This window comes from Caretta caretta, chromosome 1 (genome assembly GCF_965140235.1).
Source record: "Caretta caretta isolate rCarCar2 chromosome 1, rCarCar1.hap1, whole genome shotgun sequence".
NCBI lineage: Eukaryota > Metazoa > Chordata > Testudines > Cheloniidae > Caretta > Caretta caretta.
In genome coordinates, this window is record NC_134206.1 from 213,032,702 (window position 1) to 213,060,600 (window position 27,899).

General features: G+C 43.2%; 1 protein-coding gene across 1 annotated transcript; it reads left to right on the forward strand.

Moving 5' to 3' along the window:
* The first annotated feature begins 20,610 nt into the window (after nt 1-20,610).
* Nucleotides 20,611-27,757, forward strand: LOC142069316 (glutathione S-transferase kappa 1-like). Its single transcript, XM_075120020.1, has 5 exons — nt 20,611-21,211; nt 21,603-21,638; nt 23,955-24,071; nt 24,640-24,733; nt 26,961-27,757. The coding sequence occupies exons 1-5, from the start codon at nt 21,068-21,070 to the stop codon at nt 27,008-27,010; spliced, it is 441 nt and encodes a 146-aa protein (XP_074976121.1). The 5' UTR covers nt 20,611-21,067; the 3' UTR covers nt 27,011-27,757.
* The last annotated feature ends 142 nt before the right edge of the window (nt 27,758-27,899 follow it).

Below are 27,899 nucleotides of genomic sequence, written 5' to 3' on the forward strand. Positions count from 1 at the left end.
AGAAAATGAACCACAGTGTTACCGGTTTGAAAGTTCTCCGTGTGAAAGCCCATAGCAATGCCATGAAATCTCTGCTTTCCGTCTTTACCCTCTTCATTATATGTTTTGTGACTATACTATCATAGTATTATAGTATACTAGTATAGCATTCTGACGGAGACGATAAAGGTCTACTTTCTGCATATCCTTCTGGACACCTCATTATTTAGGTTCTGACCAATCCAAAGCCGAAAGCGATATCAGGAAGAGTCTGCGTACAAGCAAATGCCGCCCGTGAATCCTAGGACAACAGCCCCAAAGAGGGGGCCTTGCACTCTCATCCAACATAGGAAGGGACTCAAATCCATAGTCTCCATTTCACATGAGATGGTTTTTTTCCTCCATGCTATTCCTCAGATAAATTATTCGCTGAATTGCTGTTTCACTCCCAGCCCTGCATGGAAAAGGCTTCCCACCTTTTTACGCTCTCCTTCTCTCTTCTCACAGAGCCTTCATTAATAACCGCTCTTTCCATGAACTAGTCTTACGTTAGCCTACGGCAGCACCCTTTTCGGAATTCTTGGCTTGCACTTCAGTTCGATAGCGTTCCGTTATAACCTCTGTGGCTTAGTCTTTCCTTGGCACTAACCAAATATATTTAAGTTGCTATTTAGGGCCATAGCGAATACTTGTCTAGTAGGCCATTATTCAACATTGTGAAATATTGGTGACTGAAATCAAGTGTAATTGCCTGTGTGTAATTATAAAGTACGGTCCTAGACACTAGATCTGGGACCCAGCGGCATAAAAGAGTAAAAAGCTGAAAGGCCACTGGCACAGCTCCCGGGACCATCGGAAGACTTGCCACTTGGACAAATATGGCTAACTGTGCTTGCAGGATTCCTTCTACAGCTTCTACAGGTGGTGCAAACACTGAGGTCTCCTGAGTGCAAATACTTATTGAATTGTCTAAGGCAATTAGCAAGCTTTGAGAGGATAGAGCTGTCCCAATGAGACACATTTTTATGGGGGGTGGGGGGATTCACATCGATACTTTGCCAAGTGTAAATCAACGCGAGTCCAAAGGAGTGCTTCCTGAACAGTAACAAATGCCACTCTTTTGACGCAGAATTTCTGATTCCAACAAAACATGACTTCCCCCCGCCCCGTGCCTGAGAGAAATTGTAGTGCCAGCTAATAGTGATTCTGTTTATTGAATTGCTTTCCTTGAGACTGACATCCTTGTACCTGGTTATTTTAATGCTTCAGTCTTAATCCCGTACACCGTCATGTAAATTTCCTGTCATGTAAAGAATGCATGGATTGTGCCATGCCTAGCAAATCCAGGGAAGCAAAGCGCACCCCAAGTTCTTCAGATTTGCACCTTCATGCAAAGGCCAAGCTCCAACGGTGTTAAGGCAGACGAAATGCATGGACTGTGTGTCAGTCAGCTCTTCTTGTCAGAGAACACAGTAGGCATTCCTCGGTTGACTAACAGGTAATGTTAATTGTTGCTTCAAGTAAACTCCCTATTTCTTAGGCACATCCCAGCAGCTAGTTACATTAATCAGCATATCCAGCTTCTTGTCCAGATGCGAGCCATGTGAAGGACATTAGCTAACCCACAAGAAGGAAAGGGACTGGTTTAGACACCAAGAGCTGTGACTAGGGGCTTGTCTAGACTCCAAGGTTCCTTTGCCAGTATTCTCAATAGCTGGTTGTCCACTGGGGGAAGCTGTAGTACAAAGATTGTTTACTCCGCAAAACCAACTGGGAGATGGTTCACTGTTCCGTAGCAATAATTCCTATCAGACCTGATACACTCACTACACCTACCATGCTGCTTTGATAGTATTTATCCAAACGAGGGTCGGCTTGATCCTCATGCTTATTGAGTGATTAGATTTGGAGGCGCCATTTAAGGCGTTATGTAGGTGTGCTGAAAGAGACGGTCATAAAATCCATGTAAGAGGCAGAGCTGACAAACAGACGTAGGCTGTTTGTTGTCTGCGTTCTCCACTGGCAACTGTTACAGGAAGTCTTAGAAGTATGCGCAGAGCAAGCGAAGCATTTGGCAAGAGGGTGGTCGTCTCATTTGCGCACATCTAGTCCAGAGGAGCCTTTGGCGTTCATCCTGCTGAAATGTAAGGTGAAAGGGCTTTCAGTTCATCACTCGCATCAACATCGCGCATGTGCTCATGTCTCAGCACTGTCTCTCGTGCCCTGCATTTTGCGGGTGTAGATCTTCTCACGACAGGAACTCCTCACGATAGCACAAGAAGACCTACACCGAAGTTCCTCACGATACCTGAAGAAGATCTACACCAGCAATGCAGGTCACACGACATCCCAGATACACTGCTGTGTTCCTTCCTTGAGGCGCATGAAACGTTCTTCAACTGACTCTATTGCACAATCTAGCACCTGGTTCAAGAATTCCGCTTGGAATTGTTGTCAGGGGTCTCGCATGGGGTTATCCCGTGCCTCGTGATCGAAAGCAAACACAAAGCATTCGGACTCTTGTGGAATTGTGTAAACTTGGTCAGGCTCTGCTGTGCCACCTGGCTTAGCGTCTTCATCTCGCTCAAGTTTGCCAACTCCACCCAACCCTTTTTTTCCTCTTGTTGACGCTGAGAATTGTGTGGCTGGTGCCAAGGCTGCTCCTGGACTCCCGGATTGTTTCCTTCTTCAGTGCCATCCCATTAGCTTGGCGTGATGTTGGGGCTGATCTACGCAACTCAAGAAAAGGAACCCAGAAGGAAACAAAACCTTGACTGATTCTAAGGCTCTCCCAGATCTCTTTCATATGCCTAGGGAAGTAATCGTAGCTGCCATCCCTTTCATTAGAGTCTTGCTTTCATCCATCCTATTGCTCATCTCTCAATGGAACTACACAAAGAAAATGAACCACAGTGTTACCGGTTTGAAAGTTCTCCGTGTGAAAGCCCATAGCAATGCCATGAAATCTCTGCTTTCCGTCTTTACCCTCTTCATTATATGTTTTGTGACTATACTATCATAGTATTATAGTATACTAGTATAGCATTCTGACGGAGACGATAAAGGTCTACTTTCTGCATATCCTTCTGGACACCTCATTATTTAGGTTCTGACCAATCCAAAGCCGAAAGCGATATCAGGAAGAGTCTGCGTACAAGCAAATGCCGCCCGTGAATCCTAGGACAACAGCCCCAAAGAGGGGGCCTTGCACTCTCATCCAACATAGGAAGGGACTCAAATCCATAGTCTCCATTTCACATGAGATGGTTTTTTTCCTCCATGCTATTCCTCAGATAAATTATTCGCTGAATTGCTGTTTCACTCCCAGCCCTGCATGGAAAAGGCTTCCCACCTTTTTACGCTCTCCTTCTCTCTTCTCACAGAGCCTTCATTAATAACCGCTCTTTCCATGAACTAGTCTTACGTTAGCCTACGGCAGCACCCTTTTCGGAATTCTTGGCTTGCACTTCAGTTCGATAGCGTTCCGTTATAACCTCTGTGGCTTAGTCTTTCCTTGGCACTAACCAAATATATTTAAGTTGCTATTTAGGGCCATAGCGAATACTTGTCTAGTAGGCCATTATTCAACATTGTGAAATATTGGTGACTGAAATCAAGTGTAATTGCCTGTGTGTAATTATAAAGTACGGTCCTAGACACTAGATCTGGGACCCAGCGGCATAAAAGAGTAAAAAGCTGAAAGGCCACTGGCACAGCTCCCGGGACCATCGGAAGACTTGCCACTTGGACAAATATGGCTAACTGTGCTTGCAGGATTCCTTCTACAGCTTCTACAGGTGGTGCAAACACTGAGGTCTCCTGAGTGCAAATACTTATTGAATTGTCTAAGGCAATTAGCAAGCTTTGAGAGGATAGAGCTGTCCCAATGAGACACATTTTTATGGGGGGTGGGGGGATTCACATCGATACTTTGCCAAGTGTAAATCAACGCGAGTCCAAAGGAGTGCTTCCTGAACAGTAACAAATGCCACTCTTTTGACGCAGAATTTCTGATTCCAACAAAACATGACTTCCCCCCGCCCCGTGCCTGAGAGAAATTGTAGTGCCAGCTAATAGTGATTCTGTTTATTGAATTGCTTTCCTTGAGACTGACATCCTTGTACCTGGTTATTTTAATGCTTCAGTCTTAATCCCGTACACCGTCATGTAAATTTCCTGTCATGTAAAGAATGCATGGATTGTGCCATGCCTAGCAAATCCAGGGAAGCAAAGCGCACCCCAAGTTCTTCAGATTTGCACCTTCATGCAAAGGCCAAGCTCCAACGGTGTTAAGGCAGACGAAATGCATGGACTGTGTGTCAGTCAGCTCTTCTTGTCAGAGAACACAGTAGGCATTCCTCGGTTGACTAACAGGTAATGTTAATTGTTGCTTCAAGTAAACTCCCTATTTCTTAGGCACATCCCAGCAGCTAGTTACATTAATCAGCATATCCAGCTTCTTGTCCAGATGCGAGCCATGTGAAGGACATTAGCTAACCCACAAGAAGGAAAGGGACTGGTTTAGACACCAAGAGCTGTGACTAGGGGCTTGTCTAGACTCCAAGGTTCCTTTGCCAGTATTCTCAATAGCTGGTTGTCCACTGGGGGAAGCTGTAGTACAAAGATTGTTTACTCCGCAAAACCAACTGGGAGATGGTTCACTGTTCCGTAGCAATAATTCCTATCAGACCTGATACACTCACTACACCTACCATGCTGCTTTGATAGTATTTATCCAAACGAGGGTCGGCTTGATCCTCATGCTTATTGAGTGATTAGATTTGGAGGCGCCATTTAAGGCGTTATGTAGGTGTGCTGAAAGAGACGGTCATAAAATCCATGTAAGAGGCAGAGCTGACAAACAGACGTAGGCTGTTTGTTGTCTGCGTTCTCCACTGGCAACTGTTACAGGAAGTCTTAGAAGTATGCGCAGAGCAAGCGAAGCATTTGGCAAGAGGGTGGTCGTCTCATTTGCGCACATCTAGTCCAGAGGAGCCTTTGGCGTTCATCCTGCTGAAATGTAAGGTGAAAGGGCTTTCAGTTCATCACTCGCATCAACATCGCGCATGTGCTCATGTCTCAGCACTGTCTCTCGTGCCCTGCATTTTGCGGGTGTAGATCTTCTCACGACAGGAACTCCTCACGATAGCACAAGAAGACCTACACCGAAGTTCCTCACGATACCTGAAGAAGATCTACACCAGCAATGCAGGTCACACGACATCCCAGATACACTGCTGTGTTCCTTCCTTGAGGCGCATGAAACGTTCTTCAACTGACTCTATTGCACAATCTAGCACCTGGTTCAAGAATTCCGCTTGGAATTGTTGTCAGGGGTCTCGCATGGGGTTATCCCGTGCCTCGTGATCGAAAGCAAACACAAAGCATTCGGACTCTTGTGGAATTGTGTAAACTTGGTCAGGCTCTGCTGTGCCACCTGGCTTAGCGTCTTCATCTCGCTCAAGTTTGCCAACTCCACCCAACCCTTTTTTTCCTCTTGTTGACGCTGAGAATTGTGTGGCTGGTGCCAAGGCTGCTCCTGGACTCCCGGATTGTTTCCTTCTTCAGTGCCATCCCATTAGCTTGGCGTGATGTTGGGGCTGATCTACGCAACTCAAGAAAAGGAACCCAGAAGGAAACAAAACCTTGACTGATTCTAAGGCTCTCCCAGATCTCTTTCATATGCCTAGGGAAGTAATCGTAGCTGCCATCCCTTTCATTAGAGTCTTGCTTTCATCCATCCTATTGCTCATCTCTCAATGGAACTACACAAAGAAAATGAACCACAGTGTTACCGGTTTGAAAGTTCTCCGTGTGAAAGCCCATAGCAATGCCATGAAATCTCTGCTTTCCGTCTTTACCCTCTTCATTATATGTTTTGTGACTATACTATCATAGTATTATAGTATACTAGTATAGCATTCTGACGGAGACGATAAAGGTCTACTTTCTGCATATCCTTCTGGACACCTCATTATTTAGGTTCTGACCAATCCAAAGCCGAAAGCGATATCAGGAAGAGTCTGCGTACAAGCAAATGCCGCCCGTGAATCCTAGGACAACAGCCCCAAAGAGGGGGCCTTGCACTCTCATCCAACATAGGAAGGGACTCAAATCCATAGTCTCCATTTCACATGAGATGGTTTTTTTCCTCCATGCTATTCCTCAGATAAATTATTCGCTGAATTGCTGTTTCACTCCCAGCCCTGCATGGAAAAGGCTTCCCACCTTTTTACGCTCTCCTTCTCTCTTCTCACAGAGCCTTCATTAATAACCGCTCTTTCCATGAACTAGTCTTACGTTAGCCTACGGCAGCACCCTTTTCGGAATTCTTGGCTTGCACTTCAGTTCGATAGCGTTCCGTTATAACCTCTGTGGCTTAGTCTTTCCTTGGCACTAACCAAATATATTTAAGTTGCTATTTAGGGCCATAGCGAATACTTGTCTAGTAGGCCATTATTCAACATTGTGAAATATTGGTGACTGAAATCAAGTGTAATTGCCTGTGTGTAATTATAAAGTACGGTCCTAGACACTAGATCTGGGACCCAGCGGCATAAAAGAGTAAAAAGCTGAAAGGCCACTGGCACAGCTCCCGGGACCATCGGAAGACTTGCCACTTGGACAAATATGGCTAACTGTGCTTGCAGGATTCCTTCTACAGCTTCTACAGGTGGTGCAAACACTGAGGTCTCCTGAGTGCAAATACTTATTGAATTGTCTAAGGCAATTAGCAAGCTTTGAGAGGATAGAGCTGTCCCAATGAGACACATTTTTATGGGGGGTGGGGGGATTCACATCGATACTTTGCCAAGTGTAAATCAACGCGAGTCCAAAGGAGTGCTTCCTGAACAGTAACAAATGCCACTCTTTTGACGCAGAATTTCTGATTCCAACAAAACATGACTTCCCCCCGCCCCGTGCCTGAGAGAAATTGTAGTGCCAGCTAATAGTGATTCTGTTTATTGAATTGCTTTCCTTGAGACTGACATCCTTGTACCTGGTTATTTTAATGCTTCAGTCTTAATCCCGTACACCGTCATGTAAATTTCCTGTCATGTAAAGAATGCATGGATTGTGCCATGCCTAGCAAATCCAGGGAAGCAAAGCGCACCCCAAGTTCTTCAGATTTGCACCTTCATGCAAAGGCCAAGCTCCAACGGTGTTAAGGCAGACGAAATGCATGGACTGTGTGTCAGTCAGCTCTTCTTGTCAGAGAACACAGTAGGCATTCCTCGGTTGACTAACAGGTAATGTTAATTGTTGCTTCAAGTAAACTCCCTATTTCTTAGGCACATCCCAGCAGCTAGTTACATTAATCAGCATATCCAGCTTCTTGTCCAGATGCGAGCCATGTGAAGGACATTAGCTAACCCACAAGAAGGAAAGGGACTGGTTTAGACACCAAGAGCTGTGACTAGGGGCTTGTCTAGACTCCAAGGTTCCTTTGCCAGTATTCTCAATAGCTGGTTGTCCACTGGGGGAAGCTGTAGTACAAAGATTGTTTACTCCGCAAAACCAACTGGGAGATGGTTCACTGTTCCGTAGCAATAATTCCTATCAGACCTGATACACTCACTACACCTACCATGCTGCTTTGATAGTATTTATCCAAACGAGGGTCGGCTTGATCCTCATGCTTATTGAGTGATTAGATTTGGAGGCGCCATTTAAGGCGTTATGTAGGTGTGCTGAAAGAGACGGTCATAAAATCCATGTAAGAGGCAGAGCTGACAAACAGACGTAGGCTGTTTGTTGTCTGCGTTCTCCACTGGCAACTGTTACAGGAAGTCTTAGAAGTATGCGCAGAGCAAGCGAAGCATTTGGCAAGAGGGTGGTCGTCTCATTTGCGCACATCTAGTCCAGAGGAGCCTTTGGCGTTCATCCTGCTGAAATGTAAGGTGAAAGGGCTTTCAGTTCATCACTCGCATCAACATCGCGCATGTGCTCATGTCTCAGCACTGTCTCTCGTGCCCTGCATTTTGCGGGTGTAGATCTTCTCACGACAGGAACTCCTCACGATAGCACAAGAAGACCTACACCGAAGTTCCTCACGATACCTGAAGAAGATCTACACCAGCAATGCAGGTCACACGACATCCCAGATACACTGCTGTGTTCCTTCCTTGAGGCGCATGAAACGTTCTTCAACTGACTCTATTGCACAATCTAGCACCTGGTTCAAGAATTCCGCTTGGAATTGTTGTCAGGGGTCTCGCATGGGGTTATCCCGTGCCTCGTGATCGAAAGCAAACACAAAGCATTCGGACTCTTGTGGAATTGTGTAAACTTGGTCAGGCTCTGCTGTGCCACCTGGCTTAGCGTCTTCATCTCGCTCAAGTTTGCCAACTCCACCCAACCCTTTTTTTCCTCTTGTTGACGCTGAGAATTGTGTGGCTGGTGCCAAGGCTGCTCCTGGACTCCCGGATTGTTTCCTTCTTCAGTGCCATCCCATTAGCTTGGCGTGATGTTGGGGCTGATCTACGCAACTCAAGAAAAGGAACCCAGAAGGAAACAAAACCTTGACTGATTCTAAGGCTCTCCCAGATCTCTTTCATATGCCTAGGGAAGTAATCGTAGCTGCCATCCCTTTCATTAGAGTCTTGCTTTCATCCATCCTATTGCTCATCTCTCAATGGAACTACACAAAGAAAATGAACCACAGTGTTACCGGTTTGAAAGTTCTCCGTGTGAAAGCCCATAGCAATGCCATGAAATCTCTGCTTTCCGTCTTTACCCTCTTCATTATATGTTTTGTGACTATACTATCATAGTATTATAGTATACTAGTATAGCATTCTGACGGAGACGATAAAGGTCTACTTTCTGCATATCCTTCTGGACACCTCATTATTTAGGTTCTGACCAATCCAAAGCCGAAAGCGATATCAGGAAGAGTCTGCGTACAAGCAAATGCCGCCCGTGAATCCTAGGACAACAGCCCCAAAGAGGGGGCCTTGCACTCTCATCCAACATAGGAAGGGACTCAAATCCATAGTCTCCATTTCACATGAGATGGTTTTTTTCCTCCATGCTATTCCTCAGATAAATTATTCGCTGAATTGCTGTTTCACTCCCAGCCCTGCATGGAAAAGGCTTCCCACCTTTTTACGCTCTCCTTCTCTCTTCTCACAGAGCCTTCATTAATAACCGCTCTTTCCATGAACTAGTCTTACGTTAGCCTACGGCAGCACCCTTTTCGGAATTCTTGGCTTGCACTTCAGTTCGATAGCGTTCCGTTATAACCTCTGTGGCTTAGTCTTTCCTTGGCACTAACCAAATATATTTAAGTTGCTATTTAGGGCCATAGCGAATACTTGTCTAGTAGGCCATTATTCAACATTGTGAAATATTGGTGACTGAAATCAAGTGTAATTGCCTGTGTGTAATTATAAAGTACGGTCCTAGACACTAGATCTGGGACCCAGCGGCATAAAAGAGTAAAAAGCTGAAAGGCCACTGGCACAGCTCCCGGGACCATCGGAAGACTTGCCACTTGGACAAATATGGCTAACTGTGCTTGCAGGATTCCTTCTACAGCTTCTACAGGTGGTGCAAACACTGAGGTCTCCTGAGTGCAAATACTTATTGAATTGTCTAAGGCAATTAGCAAGCTTTGAGAGGATAGAGCTGTCCCAATGAGACACATTTTTATGGGGGGTGGGGGGATTCACATCGATACTTTGCCAAGTGTAAATCAACGCGAGTCCAAAGGAGTGCTTCCTGAACAGTAACAAATGCCACTCTTTTGACGCAGAATTTCTGATTCCAACAAAACATGACTTCCCCCCGCCCCGTGCCTGAGAGAAATTGTAGTGCCAGCTAATAGTGATTCTGTTTATTGAATTGCTTTCCTTGAGACTGACATCCTTGTACCTGGTTATTTTAATGCTTCAGTCTTAATCCCGTACACCGTCATGTAAATTTCCTGTCATGTAAAGAATGCATGGATTGTGCCATGCCTAGCAAATCCAGGGAAGCAAAGCGCACCCCAAGTTCTTCAGATTTGCACCTTCATGCAAAGGCCAAGCTCCAACGGTGTTAAGGCAGACGAAATGCATGGACTGTGTGTCAGTCAGCTCTTCTTGTCAGAGAACACAGTAGGCATTCCTCGGTTGACTAACAGGTAATGTTAATTGTTGCTTCAAGTAAACTCCCTATTTCTTAGGCACATCCCAGCAGCTAGTTACATTAATCAGCATATCCAGCTTCTTGTCCAGATGCGAGCCATGTGAAGGACATTAGCTAACCCACAAGAAGGAAAGGGACTGGTTTAGACACCAAGAGCTGTGACTAGGGGCTTGTCTAGACTCCAAGGTTCCTTTGCCAGTATTCTCAATAGCTGGTTGTCCACTGGGGGAAGCTGTAGTACAAAGATTGTTTACTCCGCAAAACCAACTGGGAGATGGTTCACTGTTCCGTAGCAATAATTCCTATCAGACCTGATACACTCACTACACCTACCATGCTGCTTTGATAGTATTTATCCAAACGAGGGTCGGCTTGATCCTCATGCTTATTGAGTGATTAGATTTGGAGGCGCCATTTAAGGCGTTATGTAGGTGTGCTGAAAGAGACGGTCATAAAATCCATGTAAGAGGCAGAGCTGACAAACAGACGTAGGCTGTTTGTTGTCTGCGTTCTCCACTGGCAACTGTTACAGGAAGTCTTAGAAGTATGCGCAGAGCAAGCGAAGCATTTGGCAAGAGGGTGGTCGTCTCATTTGCGCACATCTAGTCCAGAGGAGCCTTTGGCGTTCATCCTGCTGAAATGTAAGGTGAAAGGGCTTTCAGTTCATCACTCGCATCAACATCGCGCATGTGCTCATGTCTCAGCACTGTCTCTCGTGCCCTGCATTTTGCGGGTGTAGATCTTCTCACGACAGGAACTCCTCACGATAGCACAAGAAGACCTACACCGAAGTTCCTCACGATACCTGAAGAAGATCTACACCAGCAATGCAGGTCACACGACATCCCAGATACACTGCTGTGTTCCTTCCTTGAGGCGCATGAAACGTTCTTCAACTGACTCTATTGCACAATCTAGCACCTGGTTCAAGAATTCCGCTTGGAATTGTTGTCAGGGGTCTCGCATGGGGTTATCCCGTGCCTCGTGATCGAAAGCAAACACAAAGCATTCGGACTCTTGTGGAATTGTGTAAACTTGGTCAGGCTCTGCTGTGCCACCTGGCTTAGCGTCTTCATCTCGCTCAAGTTTGCCAACTCCACCCAACCCTTTTTTTCCTCTTGTTGACGCTGAGAATTGTGTGGCTGGTGCCAAGGCTGCTCCTGGACTCCCGGATTGTTTCCTTCTTCAGTGCCATCCCATTAGCTTGGCGTGATGTTGGGGCTGATCTACGCAACTCAAGAAAAGGAACCCAGAAGGAAACAAAACCTTGACTGATTCTAAGGCTCTCCCAGATCTCTTTCATATGCCTAGGGAAGTAATCGTAGCTGCCATCCCTTTCATTAGAGTCTTGCTTTCATCCATCCTATTGCTCATCTCTCAATGGAACTACACAAAGAAAATGAACCACAGTGTTACCGGTTTGAAAGTTCTCCGTGTGAAAGCCCATAGCAATGCCATGAAATCTCTGCTTTCCGTCTTTACCCTCTTCATTATATGTTTTGTGACTATACTATCATAGTATTATAGTATACTAGTATAGCATTCTGACGGAGACGATAAAGGTCTACTTTCTGCATATCCTTCTGGACACCTCATTATTTAGGTTCTGACCAATCCAAAGCCGAAAGCGATATCAGGAAGAGTCTGCGTACAAGCAAATGCCGCCCGTGAATCCTAGGACAACAGCCCCAAAGAGGGGGCCTTGCACTCTCATCCAACATAGGAAGGGACTCAAATCCATAGTCTCCATTTCACATGAGATGGTTTTTTTCCTCCATGCTATTCCTCAGATAAATTATTCGCTGAATTGCTGTTTCACTCCCAGCCCTGCATGGAAAAGGCTTCCCACCTTTTTACGCTCTCCTTCTCTCTTCTCACAGAGCCTTCATTAATAACCGCTCTTTCCATGAACTAGTCTTACGTTAGCCTACGGCAGCACCCTTTTCGGAATTCTTGGCTTGCACTTCAGTTCGATAGCGTTCCGTTATAACCTCTGTGGCTTAGTCTTTCCTTGGCACTAACCAAATATATTTAAGTTGCTATTTAGGGCCATAGCGAATACTTGTCTAGTAGGCCATTATTCAACATTGTGAAATATTGGTGACTGAAATCAAGTGTAATTGCCTGTGTGTAATTATAAAGTACGGTCCTAGACACTAGATCTGGGACCCAGCGGCATAAAAGAGTAAAAAGCTGAAAGGCCACTGGCACAGCTCCCGGGACCATCGGAAGACTTGCCACTTGGACAAATATGGCTAACTGTGCTTGCAGGATTCCTTCTACAGCTTCTACAGGTGGTGCAAACACTGAGGTCTCCTGAGTGCAAATACTTATTGAATTGTCTAAGGCAATTAGCAAGCTTTGAGAGGATAGAGCTGTCCCAATGAGACACATTTTTATGGGGGGTGGGGGGATTCACATCGATACTTTGCCAAGTGTAAATCAACGCGAGTCCAAAGGAGTGCTTCCTGAACAGTAACAAATGCCACTCTTTTGACGCAGAATTTCTGATTCCAACAAAACATGACTTCCCCCCGCCCCGTGCCTGAGAGAAATTGTAGTGCCAGCTAATAGTGATTCTGTTTATTGAATTGCTTTCCTTGAGACTGACATCCTTGTACCTGGTTATTTTAATGCTTCAGTCTTAATCCCGTACACCGTCATGTAAATTTCCTGTCATGTAAAGAATGCATGGATTGTGCCATGCCTAGCAAATCCAGGGAAGCAAAGCGCACCCCAAGTTCTTCAGATTTGCACCTTCATGCAAAGGCCAAGCTCCAACGGTGTTAAGGCAGACGAAATGCATGGACTGTGTGTCAGTCAGCTCTTCTTGTCAGAGAACACAGTAGGCATTCCTCGGTTGACTAACAGGTAATGTTAATTGTTGCTTCAAGTAAACTCCCTATTTCTTAGGCACATCCCAGCAGCTAGTTACATTAATCAGCATATCCAGCTTCTTGTCCAGATGCGAGCCATGTGAAGGACATTAGCTAACCCACAAGAAGGAAAGGGACTGGTTTAGACACCAAGAGCTGTGACTAGGGGCTTGTCTAGACTCCAAGGTTCCTTTGCCAGTATTCTCAATAGCTGGTTGTCCACTGGGGGAAGCTGTAGTACAAAGATTGTTTACTCCGCAAAACCAACTGGGAGATGGTTCACTGTTCCGTAGCAATAATTCCTATCAGACCTGATACACTCACTACACCTACCATGCTGCTTTGATAGTATTTATCCAAACGAGGGTCGGCTTGATCCTCATGCTTATTGAGTGATTAGATTTGGAGGCGCCATTTAAGGCGTTATGTAGGTGTGCTGAAAGAGACGGTCATAAAATCCATGTAAGAGGCAGAGCTGACAAACAGACGTAGGCTGTTTGTTGTCTGCGTTCTCCACTGGCAACTGTTACAGGAAGTCTTAGAAGTATGCGCAGAGCAAGCGAAGCATTTGGCAAGAGGGTGGTCGTCTCATTTGCGCACATCTAGTCCAGAGGAGCCTTTGGCGTTCATCCTGCTGAAATGTAACCTGAAAGGACTAGTTGTTGGCCTCTCCTGTAGTAGGTGACTTCTGGGTACTCTTCTGTTTCTGACAATCTGTTTCTCCACTTCATCAGGTGGGTATTGTAGTTGTGAGAGTGCTTGATAGAGAATTAATGACTTCAGTTAAGTATTGTTGTCAGGGGTCTCGTGTGGGGTTAGGATTAGATTTTTCGAGCATCTCTTGCAAGAGAATTTATCTATCCGGTGAGCAGTGCTGGTGATAGGCCAGCTGGTGATGCCTGTCCCTAAGCAGGAATATTTCCCCACCCCCACACACGAACACAATCCTAAAACATGCAAGTTTTTATAATAAAAAGCCAAAGGGAGCTGCTTGAGCTGCTTGTGGGTCTAAGCAATTACGAATCTTGCTTATGCCCAGCGCCATCTCTTCTAGACATTCAAGGTAAAACTTGGTTAGAACAAGAGTAGATTGGATCTGGTTTTGCAGCATTGTTCCTGTATGTCTCATGTGATCTTGCCAGGAGCTAAAGAATATAGTTGCTTTATCCATACAAGCGGTGGGAAATTTTGGAACCCATTTACTAGTAGGGCAGTATAGATATTTATGTTGTTCATAGTATAGGAATCGGCATTCAGCTGTGAAAGAAAAATAGCAGTGTGACTTTGTTTTCCTTTTCTGTAGAGTACATTAGGTCTGGAATATCTTTTCTCCTGTGAAAATTTCCAAGACTGTTAACAGCTGTATTTGTACACTAGAACATGACCGTAAGTTGTAAGGGACTGTATGCGTCTGTTGCAGGTATATTTGGGCCTGCAAAGGAGGGAGAAGACGGAATTGGAAATGGGAAATGAGGCTGGTGAGACAGGCAAGGTTCTGTGGCGTCAGAGCTGGGAAAAGGATACGGAGTAAATGCTCTGTGATGTCAGAGCAGGAAATGGAACACTAGGAAACAGACCGTGTTGTGTGCAGAGCAATGTTTACTTGGCATTAACCCCAAGAAACCTCGCATTGTCTGCACTTCGGACTTCTGTTCTTCTGCTTTCTGCCTGCATGACAAGAACCAGGGGAGGGGTGAAGGGAAAACCCTCTAACACCTTCCATTACTATCTTATATATCAAGCACAGACTTATCGCTCATAAATGCTGCACAGCCCTAGACTACTATACTACACTCTTCCATATGCCTATAGTTATACTTATCAATTAAATCTATTCATCATACATTGATTGAATATGGGTTAATATTATTGGCTACAATTAACCCCTTTAATGGAATGAATATTCTGGAAAATAAGAACTCCATAACAACCATTACATATTGATACCCGGCACACACTAAAATTCAATATAAGCATACTCAAAGTTCTATATGTAGCCCTAATTAGTCTATGCTTATTAAGTGCTAGTTTTCTCTTCCTATGGAATCTCATGTGGTTGACATACCGCTTCTGCAGGCTATTAGTGATGCACGGAAGCGCATAGGAAGTGATGCATAAATTTCCGCCTGCATTATCTCTGCAGTATCTATGGGTGTTGATGGAAAGTGGCCAGAAAGGGAATTAGGTTGGAGTAGTAGGTTGGACTGAGTGGGTCTTGTTCCTCTGCATTTCTTGACTTGATCTTTCCTCATAAAGCAAAATTAATGCCCGAAGTCAGGCTGCTTTGGAGAGTAGTCCATCCCTTCTATCCAATTCCCCTCCTTCCAGGTTGGCTAATACTTCACGTAGTCTATCTATCTAATAATGACAGGTTTCAGAGTAACAGCCGTGTTAGTCTGTATTCGCAAAAAGAAAAGGAGTACTTGTAGCACCTTAGAGACTAACCAATTTATTTGAGCATGAGCTTTCGTGAGCTACAGCTTCATCTGATGAAGTGATGTAGCTCACGAAAGCTCATGCTCAAATAAATTGGTTTGTCTCTAAGGTGCTACAAGTACTCCTTTTCTATCTAATTATGTAGTCAGCATCCATTCTGCTTGATCCATGTTGTTACGAGTTTCTCTTTTGTGAATTTTTCCTTTCTAACAAATGTTTTAGATGTAACTTTCACCCTGCTGATTCTAAAACTATAGCAGAAGTAAAACTGATTCTAAAGTGGTGGAGGACTGGTCCATTAATTAATATATGAACGCCAATTAATTAAAGTCTACAATTCATTTCATATGAAACCTGATTTTTGTTTTTATCAAAAGTCTGGCGGCAAAAGTAGCAACTGATGCCCCGTTCAATAAGACGGGTAAAACCTCTAAGTCACTCCTGGTTTTATTAGGCAGTGGATAGTAACATTTAGGAGAAATTACACAAGAGAACAGGCTAACTACAGTGCAAATCTGCTGGTATTTCGTTGGCACATGCACTCACCTTCCGTCTTTGTATATTAGGCCAGCACCTAAAGCTGATGACAAAATTAGGGATATTTTCAGATGATTTTAAAAGAGCCAACTGTATTTAGGATGATGCAAATTTCAGGCAGAGTCTATTACTGGTATTTCTTTCTGCTCACATATATTTCAATATCCTCCTCTACAATTTATTAGTTTTATGAAACCGTGATGACTTTATCTTTACTACTGCATGTTTGGATTCTGGAAATCAGACGGCTGAGTAGCAGATCACAAAACTTGATCGATGAGGAGACACTTGTCACTGACACTTTAGAAGTATTGAATGCAGATTGCAACAAGGATCTCACAATGTGCACACAAAGGTCTTTGTTGCTGTTACTATTTTTTGGGTGTTTATGATTTCTTTTGTCTGTTTAATGTCATTTAGTTTAACTGAGTTGTATAAAAAATTTGTTAAACATGGGGAGAAGACAGAAGGAGAATTTTTGGTAGTTGAAATGGGACAAGTTAGTGAAGAAGCAGGGAAACAAGATGTGTCTGACTGAAAGAAAAAGAGAAGGGTAAGACTCTTATGGACAAATGTACTTTTCCTATCCTCATTAAAGAAGAGGAATTGTTTGAAGTTTATTTACAAGGGCTACAGCAGTACTTGATGCATTCCGGGTTCAGAAAGAGGTCTCACCTGCCACCTACTGATGAATTGAGGGAAAAGACCTCAGAAGCAAACGATTTTGGTATAGACAGACATGCGTTTCCAATCTGATCAGTTTTGGCTTAGTATTGAAATCAGCGCTAAACAACTATTTTATGACTAAATGGCAGCAAAACTGTACTTAGCATGCACCAACTGAGCCTTGAACCTCACTTACTAAACGGGGTAGTGCTGCCAAATCAAGGAAGAAGTTAAAAGTGGTGCAACAGTGAAGCCTTTGTTTAAAATAGTTTTATATTATTTGAGTCTCCCACTCCACTGTTTAAGGATAGAACTGATCAGACTCCAGTTCTTACTTCTGCTCAATGATCACTAAAGCAGCATGATGAGCAGATGCAAGTACACTGTTACACTGAAAACTTCCATGATAAAGTGATTGTACTACAGTACTTGTATATGGTGAATTGAAAAATATTATTTCTTTTGTTTCTTTTTTACAGTGTATATATTTGTAATAAAAATAAATATAAAGTGAGCACTGTCCACTTTGTATTGTGTTGTAACTGAAATAAATATACTTGAAAATGTACAAAACATCAAAATATATTTAAATTAATGGTATTTTATTATGGTTTAACAGTGCGATTAATATTTTTAATTGCATGATTAATTGTGATTAATTTTTTAATCATTGCCAGCCATATTATTTATACTGCAGTATCACCTACTGACCCCAGTCATAGTCCATTGCGGCAAGCACTATACAGAACACAGCAAAAAGACAGTCCCTGCTCCGAGAAGTTTATATTCTCAGTATAAAATAAGAGTAAACAGATACAGACAAGGGAAGCACAAGGAAACAGTAAGAACTGTGTAAGATTGGATTCAGCAGCTTCCATGGAGCTGCTTGACATCTGCTTCATGCCTTGTTTTGCCTGCTCAGTGTCCAGCTCAGCTACATGGTACAGGGCCTAATCCCCTTTTCTTTTCCTTTTATTGGGTAACCAGGTGAGACTGGGACGATCTTTATTTTTGTGCATTGTATAGCACCGAGGCTGCTGTCCACGCTATGTAAATAGGAAATAGCAATAAATGGGATTGTTTAAAGAGAATATGAAAGGCCATGTTCTGTTACAAATGCATCCAATGTGTTAGCTTCCTTATACACACATTTTCTCCTCTTTCTGTTTGAAAGCTAAGCATTATGCTCAGATCTAATTGGACTGATATTATACCAAATAGCTCTTACTTTTGTGAAATAATAATTAATTCAATAGACTAGCTATGAAAACTAATTAGTTAGTGAGTGAGTCATTTGAGACAAGTCTATCTGATATCTGAAATTAGTGAAACAATTGTATTTGCTGTGACTTCATTGTCTTTTTTTAAAGCCTTTCATTCTGTCTTTTCTAATTTGTACAAGAGAGGCAGAAGTCAGGCTCAGCATAGCGAGTATTTATGTGTTAGCCTACATCCCAAACTCTCCTTCTTTCGCGCTCTTCCTTTTGCTCTATAATACGCATGCTTCATTGGAATCTGTGTGGTGAGTGTAACTGAGTAGAAATTTTTCTGTGAATTGCCCTTTTAAAGGTGGAAGAGTTGTCTCTTCTTGTTGCATTCTTTTCAGATTGTTGTAGAGTATGAAAAGCACTATGTGTGCTTGTTCAACCATTTGTTTGCTTTTTGTTTTTCCTTAATATGCAATCAAAGCCATCTAGACTGAGAAATACTTGCTTTGCTGTTACTAGACAAGAAACGTAACAGTTGTTTTCATCATCCAGCAATCACATAATGGTGATTTTTTACAATCAGTGAAAGTTACATTTAAAAAAAATCTCAGAGATTCTTCAGTCACCATTATTTCATCCCCATCCCCCTTTATTAAGAAGCCTACCAGCTCTGTACAATTTTTCTCCAACCTAAATATAGTTGTAAACATTTCTTATTTCTCTTAGACCCCATTTCAATGCCAATGCATTAACTCATGCTACTTGTTTCCTTTGTTTTTTACAAGCTGAATTGACTGAATTTCAATGCTAGCTGGGCCTCTAACTCCCAGAGGCCCTTTGTATAGTCGAGCCTGAGTATTCAGGTTTGGTTGTCCCCTCTCCCTCCATCTTGCCTCTTCATTTCCAGTACAGGCTTTGCTTCAAACCTCGTGTTCTTGGGCACTTTCTTGGCTTCCTTGTTCACTCTATTCTTTTTTTCAGAAGTATAATCCTCCCCCTGTTCTTCAACTTATTTATGATGCTCTAGGAGTCTTCGGCCTATTACTACACTACACTTTTGCCTGTTCCTACACTTTGGCTCTCATTTATACTGCTGTATGTAAAGAGTAATTATTTAAAGCAAAAACAACAGAAGAATTAAATCTTAATTTACAGCAGTTCATGAGAGCAGACTGTAGGTAGTGGTTTAATTTTTCTCCTCATTGCATCACACTCAGCAGGGGACTGGCCCTGTTCACACTTTCTCAGACTCGTAATTGAATTATCACACTTTCTCAGACATTTCTAATTGAATTTTCTGTGTCTTGTTTCTTAATACATTTTGCTGAAAATGTAACATCCTCATTAATTGTTATTCCACATAATCTATTTTGTTAAACCACACTCATCAGCAAAAGAGGGTGTTTCTTCCTTTACTTTAACTACATTTAATTCTGTGCACACACAGCTTGTGGTGCAACTACCAAGTTACCGTTATGTCTTGAGATAATTCTTTGCTACAAATAAGAAGTGGAGAACCAGAATGCTTTCTGAATTATAAAATTTTCTACTGCATAGTTTAGGGACCACTTTGATAATAATTGGGATTGGCAATATCTGTTAGCTAGCTAGATAGTTTTATGACCCCCACACTACCATAGTATTAGAGCAGCTCCCATTTAGTTATGGATTTACTTTAACAACACCCCTGAGGCAGGAAAACGTTATCCTGATTTTAGCAATGGAAAATTACAGCAAATACAGGTCAACAGGAAGTCTGTGGCAAAGCAAGAAATTGAGCACAGATGTCCTGAGTCCTAATCCATGAGATCATCTTTCCAATACCAATTGACATCTGACTAGGAAGACAGCAGATTCCATTGTTGCTGTTGAAATTTGCAGGGGGACAGTAGGGTTGAGGTCTGTTATTTCTCCCCTCTATATTTTATTTATTTAAAAACATTTTTGCTGTTAACATCTCTGGAGACACAAATCCACAGTTTGAGAACTGCAAAACTCAGCATCTCTGATGGTATCATCTAGACTGAGCACTGAGTCACAGAGGGTAGATAGAAAGATTAACGTAAATAATCTATACAGAAGCCCCTGGAACCCCATGAGATTGGGTCCCTAATCCATGAACTATGGAACTCATTTACAAACCTTTTCTTAAACATTACATGAATATATTGTCTCATACTATAGAATTAGAATTTATAATCCCTATTCCATGATGAGATATCTTTGAGTTATATTGTTTCTTAATTAAAACAGTCTTTAGATGGGTTTTTTCCTCAAAAAGCATTTTATCAAAAAAATCTGATTTAATAACTTTTTTAAAAAAATTGATTTTTTTAAATTCACCCTGGTTATTTATTATACTACTGCTTCAAAAAAGTTTCCATCATCAAAGCAGAGTGCAGAACCAATTCCACGTGACTTAGGTGACCAGCCACACGCAACCAGAAACAAATTGCAACTGACTGAAGTGAACGGTTTAGAACAACTCTCCATAGGCTGAAAATTCTTCATCAAGTTTATTGATTATTTAGAAATAATGAATAGATCAGTGGGAATCAGGATAGACTTTTGAATGAGTCACCCAACAGAAATGGGGCTGAATTCAAAACAAGTATTACTGGCAACGAATAGTTTGACCTGTTCTAATAGAGAGGGTTAAGACCCCAAGGACTGGTGCCACTGTACATTGGACATCCACGAATATAGCTAGTGCTCAAGATATTAATACTGCTACTTCTTAGCACTTAACTTGAAATCTGCCCTGTGCCATTAGTGAGCTAGTGCCTAACGTGCAGAGAAGCTGAGTACCCACAGTTCTGGTTAAAATCAGTGGAATTGAGGATGTTGAGCACCTCTGAATATCAGGTCCTATTTGTCTCTAGTTGGACTTCCAATTTGAGGTCCCAGACCTAGAAGTAACTCTTGAAAGTTTGGCCCATGATGTTTTTGGCCATAACAAACTTTGAGTCCACTCTCCATCTGAGACCAGTGCAGACCGTGTTCAGCAAGCTATTCCCATAGATGAATCCCAACTAAGTCCCTTTCCTAGAGCACCCTCTCCCTGTTCAGACCCTGCTGCAGACTTGAGTGGCTAACTCCTTGGGACAGTCCCAAGGAAATCCCATACAGAAGTAGGCTTCTTATGAACATTGGCAAGAGTTTCATTAATGGCCTTTTTGCTCCTTGGGGACATTCCCAGGGCAGTGGCAGACTTCATTGGTTGATGCCGTTCCTATGCTTCCTCAATGTGTCTTTCTGTCTTTCACATCAATCCCAGGCAGCCTTTCTGCCATGCGCTTTATCACAGCCGTGGATATGACACAGCCACAGTTCCTGGAGCCTGTGTCCAGAGAGCTCTGGATGCGCATCTGGTCCCGGGTGAGTACTTCTACAAATCCCCAATCCAGCTCCTTTCCCCATCTTCCTGACCCTCCTCTGCCCTCAGTCAACCATGTAGTGTCAGCAGGAGCGTTGAAATCTGTGGTTCAGGGTCCAATCCAAGGAAAGCACTACATTTCAAGTCAATTTCAGTTTCTGTTGCTGCACCAATAGTTAATTCCAGAGTCCACATAATCCAGTTCCAGTTTGGGTGAATGGGATCTTTTACTCTTTCCTGTGGGAAATTCTCCAATAGGATCCCTGTCCTCAGCTGAGCTTTTCTGACTCCATCCCTGCAGGAAGACAGGGTCACTGTGAGAAACTCTTTGTAGATTCAGCATCTTGTTCATAAACATTTAACCATTTGATTTACTCCTCCTCCTCTCACCAGGATGAAGATATCACCCAACCAGAGAGTATATTGGCAGTAAGTTTCTCCCTGTCACTACTGCTTCTACATTCATTTGTTGTGATTTATTGGATGTGGGTCTTAGGGTTACCGTCTATGGAGACAACTTAAATAATTTTCACTGGCTGTGGATTTTTTAAGGGATCATTTGGAGTTATCAGGAAATTCTCTTCGGGAAAATGTGACTCCCATGTCAGTGACTCCAATCCCTTAGATCTGTGGAAATGTGAGGGTAATTTCCCAAGTAACTTTGGTGCATTTTATTGCCAGGCCTAGGGTGGATATTTAGGTACCGGTGCCTTCCCTAGCAGGATGCCCCGGAATAGGCAGTGGATACACAATTAAAATATAATTAATAAACAGTAATAAAGCCAGGAGCAATGTTCAAGAGGGAGCTCAGGGAAGGGAGTGGGTTTGCTTCTATAAAAGGCTTTTAACTTGAATTAAAATTTGATTCAGAAGGTAGATTGTGGAGGGGACAGTGCTGGTGGTGTAGCTGGGCTCCATTCTCAAACCCCAATTTCTTGGTATGCCTTTCTTTGAAGTTGCTTTGAAATAGTGTCAGTTCTTCTTTTCCGCAGTTCCACTCTCTGCATCCTGCCTCTTCTGTTTGTTAGATCTCTGGCTATAATGCAGAGATAGGTTTCAGAGGAACAGCTATTAAAGCGCTTTAATTAAACCACTGTTGCATGTCCACACTCTGCTCCTTGTGTCACTGGAGTGCATCCAAACTAGCAGCTCTTGCTATTACTATTACAAGAGAGCAGTGCACTGTGGGTAGCTATCCCACTCTGCAACTGGCTGGGTGCTTTGGGAAGGGTTTGCAGTGCCTCACATGATGCAGGTTTCTCAATCCCATTGTTCCACGGGCATCCTAATAGATTGCCAGTCACTTTTCAACTGAAGTGTGGAGGGTAGCGAGGGAAGGTGTGTATGTGTGTGTGTGTGTCTTCTCATGCTGTCTCGTAAATTCAGACAGCCAGCAGAAACAATCAGTCCTGAGGGAAACCCAACATCAGCCCCTGCCTCCCTCCCTCCCTGGCTCTGGGACAGACAGACACACACCCAAACCTGCCTGCCTCTGTGTTTAGTGTGGGAGACAGCAGGAGCCTTCCATGTTAATGATTTGCTCTTTTGTTTCCCCGGAGCGGAGCAACACAGCGTGCTGATTGTCAGAACGGAGCTTTGAAAGGGGAGGGGTGCATGCCCGCAGCGCTACTGAGCTCAAAACAATGTGAGCGGTTACTTCAGGCATTGTGGGACACCTCCAGAGGCCAATGACAGCGATAAAAGCAAGCAAGATGTTTACGCTGGCACTTTGGCGATGTTGGGAGCAGTTTTTTTCAGGTTAGCATTAATTGATGGGAACAGGTTTAAGCTAAACGGAAATAAGCAACCCTCAGAATGAAATAAGTGTCCCCAGAGCAGGGAGTTGCAAACCACTTTACATTCAACTGGTGCAGCTTATTTGTATAGACAAGGCCTGAATATCCAGGTTCAACCCTGCTGATGGTCCATTTTGTGGACTTTATGGTTACATGTGAGAGAATTTGTTCAAGTTTTTTTTTCTTTTTTCTTTAAATGGGGTTCTTTCATTGACACAGGGAGATTTTATAGTAAAGATCTTTATAATCTGTACATTATGTTGTGACCCAGTAAGATATGGGTGTCCCACTTTTGGGCCCTGTGTCTCACGTTTTGATTGTTGGCATCACACCATGGCAGATTTGAAGTTTGAGAAGTTCACTGCTAGAACAAGGGATGAGGATCCTCTTTTTGTCTCCAATGAAGTAGCACATGCGTTGCTCTTCTGTACCAACATTCCAGTTCTGAAGATCACCCACCAACTTCCAGTTAGGCTTACTGAGTTTGGTCTCTGTCATGCAGTGTCACTCCTCGTTCCTCTCTTGCTGTGTTTGGCAGGTTCCTTCCAATACTGTTTTGACACTTTTAATACATTAATACTCATCTTCATCTTCTTTTCCACTACAGCACTTCATCCGTCTTAGTTCGTATGTTGAAAGTACTTAACTTGAACTAAGCATAAACTCCCTTTCCCCCTTTTGCTAGCTAATTGAAAGCCCACCTAACAAGAGCTGCATATTTTGAGCCTGGGAGGTGATATCCCTTCATCTTCATATTCAAAAGTCACTCAGAATAGGTGATGTAACCAGGCAGTGGGAGAAAGTAGGCCAGACGTCCTGCCAGAGAAATATTCTAGGAGGAATAATTGTGTGACAACAGATCTTCAAGCAATGAAGATGCATGTAATTTATTATGTAACTATCATGAAAACAGTGGCTGTTCTTATTTTCCATCTGTCTGCCTCCTCAGGCTGCAGGAGAGGCTGGGTTACCCTCAGCGCTGGCCCAAAAGCTACTGGCAATGACCTCAACCCCTGAGGTGAAGAATCGCCTGAAGGCGACAACAGAGGAGGCACTGAAATATGGGGTGAGAAGCTCCCATTGCCACATGGGGTTAGATCTGTGTGTTCCTTTCCCAGCAGTGATATTGTGGGTCAAGGCAGGATGAAAGGGTAGATCAGAATACACAAGGATCCCATTTCTCTCAGACTTTTTTGTATTTTAAGCACACATCTTGCAAGCCAGCTCAATACCCTCAGTATTAGTGCAGGAAACTATCTTTTGGGAAACCCAGGTCTGATTCCTGGCCCATTCGAAGGGAGGTGTCAAGAGACTGGCATGCCAGAGACCAGAGCTAGTGCCTGGGGTCACTGCTCTCCACTACCATGCCTGAAGCCGTGGTTTGATTCTGATTCCTTTTCTCTCAGTCCCATGGGATGACAGGGCCATAAGAGTTTTGCAGAATCCAGGCTTGGTACATGGGACCCAGATTTGAGATAGAGAAAGAAGAAAGGAAGGGAAAGGGAAAAAGAAAGTGAGAGCGTGAGGGAGGAGGAAAGGTGATACAGTTCTTTGTAGAACTTTTTCTTAGAACTGGTCTTGTGCTTATTCGTCTCTTTGTGATTCTCCCTGTTTTGTCTCCATGGGGGCATTAGGCGTTTGGAATGCCAGCACTTGTGGCCCATGTTAATGGTGAATCTCACCTCTTCTTTGGCTCTGATCGTTTAGAGCTCCTGGGCAATGTTATAGGTGAGTGTTTCTTGTAACGTTTCCCTCTATTTTCTCTCCCTGGTAATTATCCATCTGCTCTAATGGGATATGTAATGTGACAGACAAATTAACACTCTGGGGGTATGTCTACACTGCAATTAAAAGCCCATGGCTGGCATGTGCCAGCTGGCTCAGGCTAAGGGGCTGTTTAACTACAGTGTAGACACTCGGGCTCAGACTGGAGCCCAGGCTCTAGGAACCTGCAAAGGGGGAGGTTCCAGACCTCGGGCTGTAGCCTAAGCCCGAATGTCTGCACCACAATTAAACAGCCCTGCAGCCTGAGCCCTAGTCAGGTGGCACAGGTCAGCCATAGGTGTCTAATTGCAGTGTAGACATACTCAAAGAATCAGAATCTCTTTTCCTCTTGGGCCAGAGGAAGGGAGAGCTATATCTTTGTATCATCTGCAGGTTATCAATTATTTTACATTTTCTTCCAGATCATTGATGATAATAGTGAATATCATTATACCAAGAACTGATCCCTGAAGGATCCCAGTGAAGGCACCCCAAGTACTTAAGTCTCAGTTAGTAGCTACATGTTGAAACCTGACAGTTACCCAGCTTTTAACCCATTGAGCCATATTGATTTTGAGTAGCACTCATGGTTGAATCAGAAAATCAGGTGGTATTAATTCAAATGTCTTACTTAAATCCACATCTCCACAGAGTTACCTTTATCTACCAGACTTGAAATCTTTTCAAGAATTATATAAAATTTGTTTGACCGGACTCTCCGTTATTTTAGCCTGGGCTTTATGTTAGACTGACTAGCCCTTAATTATCCAAATCATCCTATTTACCCTTTTTAAGGATTGGCCTGACAGTGGCTTTCTTCCACTTCTGTCCTTTTCTAGTTTTCCTAGGGTTCTTAAAAATTAACATCAGTGGACCAAAGAGCGCCTTGATAAGGTCTTCTAAAACTCTTGGTTGCAAATCAATCAGATCAGCTAATTTTACAATGTTTAACATTAGTAGAAGTTGTGTAACATCCTCCTTAGTTACCACTGTAAAAGAAGGTATGCTTGTCTGATTAACACAGCTTTGGTGGCAATATTCCTTTTCCCCATGCCAGCCCCCTCCCCAGTGATGAGGTTACATGTTGAGCTCTGCCTCTGCTGGCAGAATGTCTGGAGACTGATGACCAGATGCTCAGCTGGGGAATGGTGCAGCTACACACTATGGACTAAATCCCCAGCTAAAGATCCAGACTTTTAAAAAAAAATAAAAAAAAATAAAAAATAAAAAATTGAAGCCTTCCCAGTCACCTGATGTCCTGTTTTAAGACTGTCGGCATCTCCGAGGTGCCATTCTCACGCTACTGTAGCTGATTAAGGTGGAATTTTGAAAATTAATTGTAGGTGCTGGACAGGAAATTGCAACTAGATAACTCAAGTAAAGTTTATTTTTGGTATAAAGTGGCAAAAAAAATTGAGCTCAGGTGAGACCCTGTATTTGTTGGGTGTAATAGCTGAGGAACCACCTGTCCAAATCATTTCAAATCTGACAGAAGAATATACCTCAATCCTAGACTTACCCTAGTAAAGGGAAATCAGCCTAAAACTTGTTTATGGATTTTAGCAAGGAGAAAGAGAACAAATTCAGGATTACAATGGAGACCTACTACTACCAGGACTTCATTAATCCTAAAATGAGAGGGGTTCTAGTTCCATTTCCATAGCAGACAGTCCTGTTGGATGTGTATTCTGCTTAGCTTATAGTTTTGTGATTTCTTTTTCTTTTTTGTTCTAAAATAACTTTAATTTTAATTAAGAGAACTGGCATAGGTTGTGGTGACTGTAAAAAAAACAACAGCATTACCCCCTGTTGGATGAGCCAGAAAAAGGGAAACTGAATTTCAACCTCAGATTTGGCAGTGTTTGGGGAGTGGCGTGTCAGTCATGGGAAATGAGTTTATGATCTCTCTTTGACCTAGCGCTTTGAGGAAACTGGTTAAGGGATGCCAGGCTTGATGACAGGCTCCATAGCCCATCCTTAACCCCCAGATCTTAACATTCAAGCTTATCTTTGGTGCTGGGCAGTACATCTCAGGTAGCAGAGTCCAGTAGCCTAGATGTGAAAAGCTTTGCATCCCATTAATTACGTTCCCATTCCAGCACAATTACCCATTCCATGAGGAGGAAGGGCAGCCTTACCCTGCAACCCACCCCCAGTATCAGGATTTAATTTATGTTGGCTTTTCTTACAGGAGAGAAATGGCTGGGACCAGTTCCTGCAGCTTCAAAACCCAGGATGTGAGAAATCCAGGTGCAATATGAAACAACCAGAAAATAAGTGACTAAAATTCAAATGAAGCAGTAACATCCATGCCTGAGCCGTGGCATCTAGGGCCCCAGAGGGTCTGGGAGGAGAGCAGTGATGTTCCCCTGGAATCCTCTGTCAGGAGAATAATGGGGACTCTAGTTCTACTGAGGTAGAGCTCTGTGATAGACTGAGACTGATTTTTCACCATACAGAGAGATTTTTCCAGGCAGGATGGGGATGTGGTGACATTTTGGTGAGTGAAATGTTAATACAGGGTCATGGGCAGTGGCAGAGCTCTGGCTGGCTGATAAGGGTGAATGAAATCTTGTCTCACTAGTGGTCTGCAGTCTGAAAGTGCGCTGCTGAGAACAACTCAATTTGTTTCACCCTGTGAAGTGTAAATGCTTGTCAGGTTTTTGTCTCAATCTAACCAAGGTGGGCAGTATTTGGTGATCAGTGGGAACTGCTAGGGGCACTACAGCTGTAAGTTTTATATATTCCAACTCTCCTGACCTGGCTGCAGGAAATTGTTTTCAGGCTGAGAGCTCAGAGCAGGGTTTGAGTCCTGTCTGTATCAGTGCCTTGCAGCTCAGCCCGAATTGCCAGTCCATTGCCTCATTATCTCTGCATTGCTGTGCACTTGAATGCCTCTCATGTGGTTGTTGTATAATGTAATTCTCTCTCTCTCTCATTATCTGAATCCCTCACTTGGAATAAATTTCATCTGATTGTTAGCCTGGACACTGGCTGATTATTCCCCCACAAAGTGCAATTTATTCTACTAGTGGAATCCTCAGCCCCGATTTAGGTGCCTCACAAAATAAGAAACAAATACACAAATACAGCAATATCTAGGTCTCTATATCAGAACAGACCAATATCT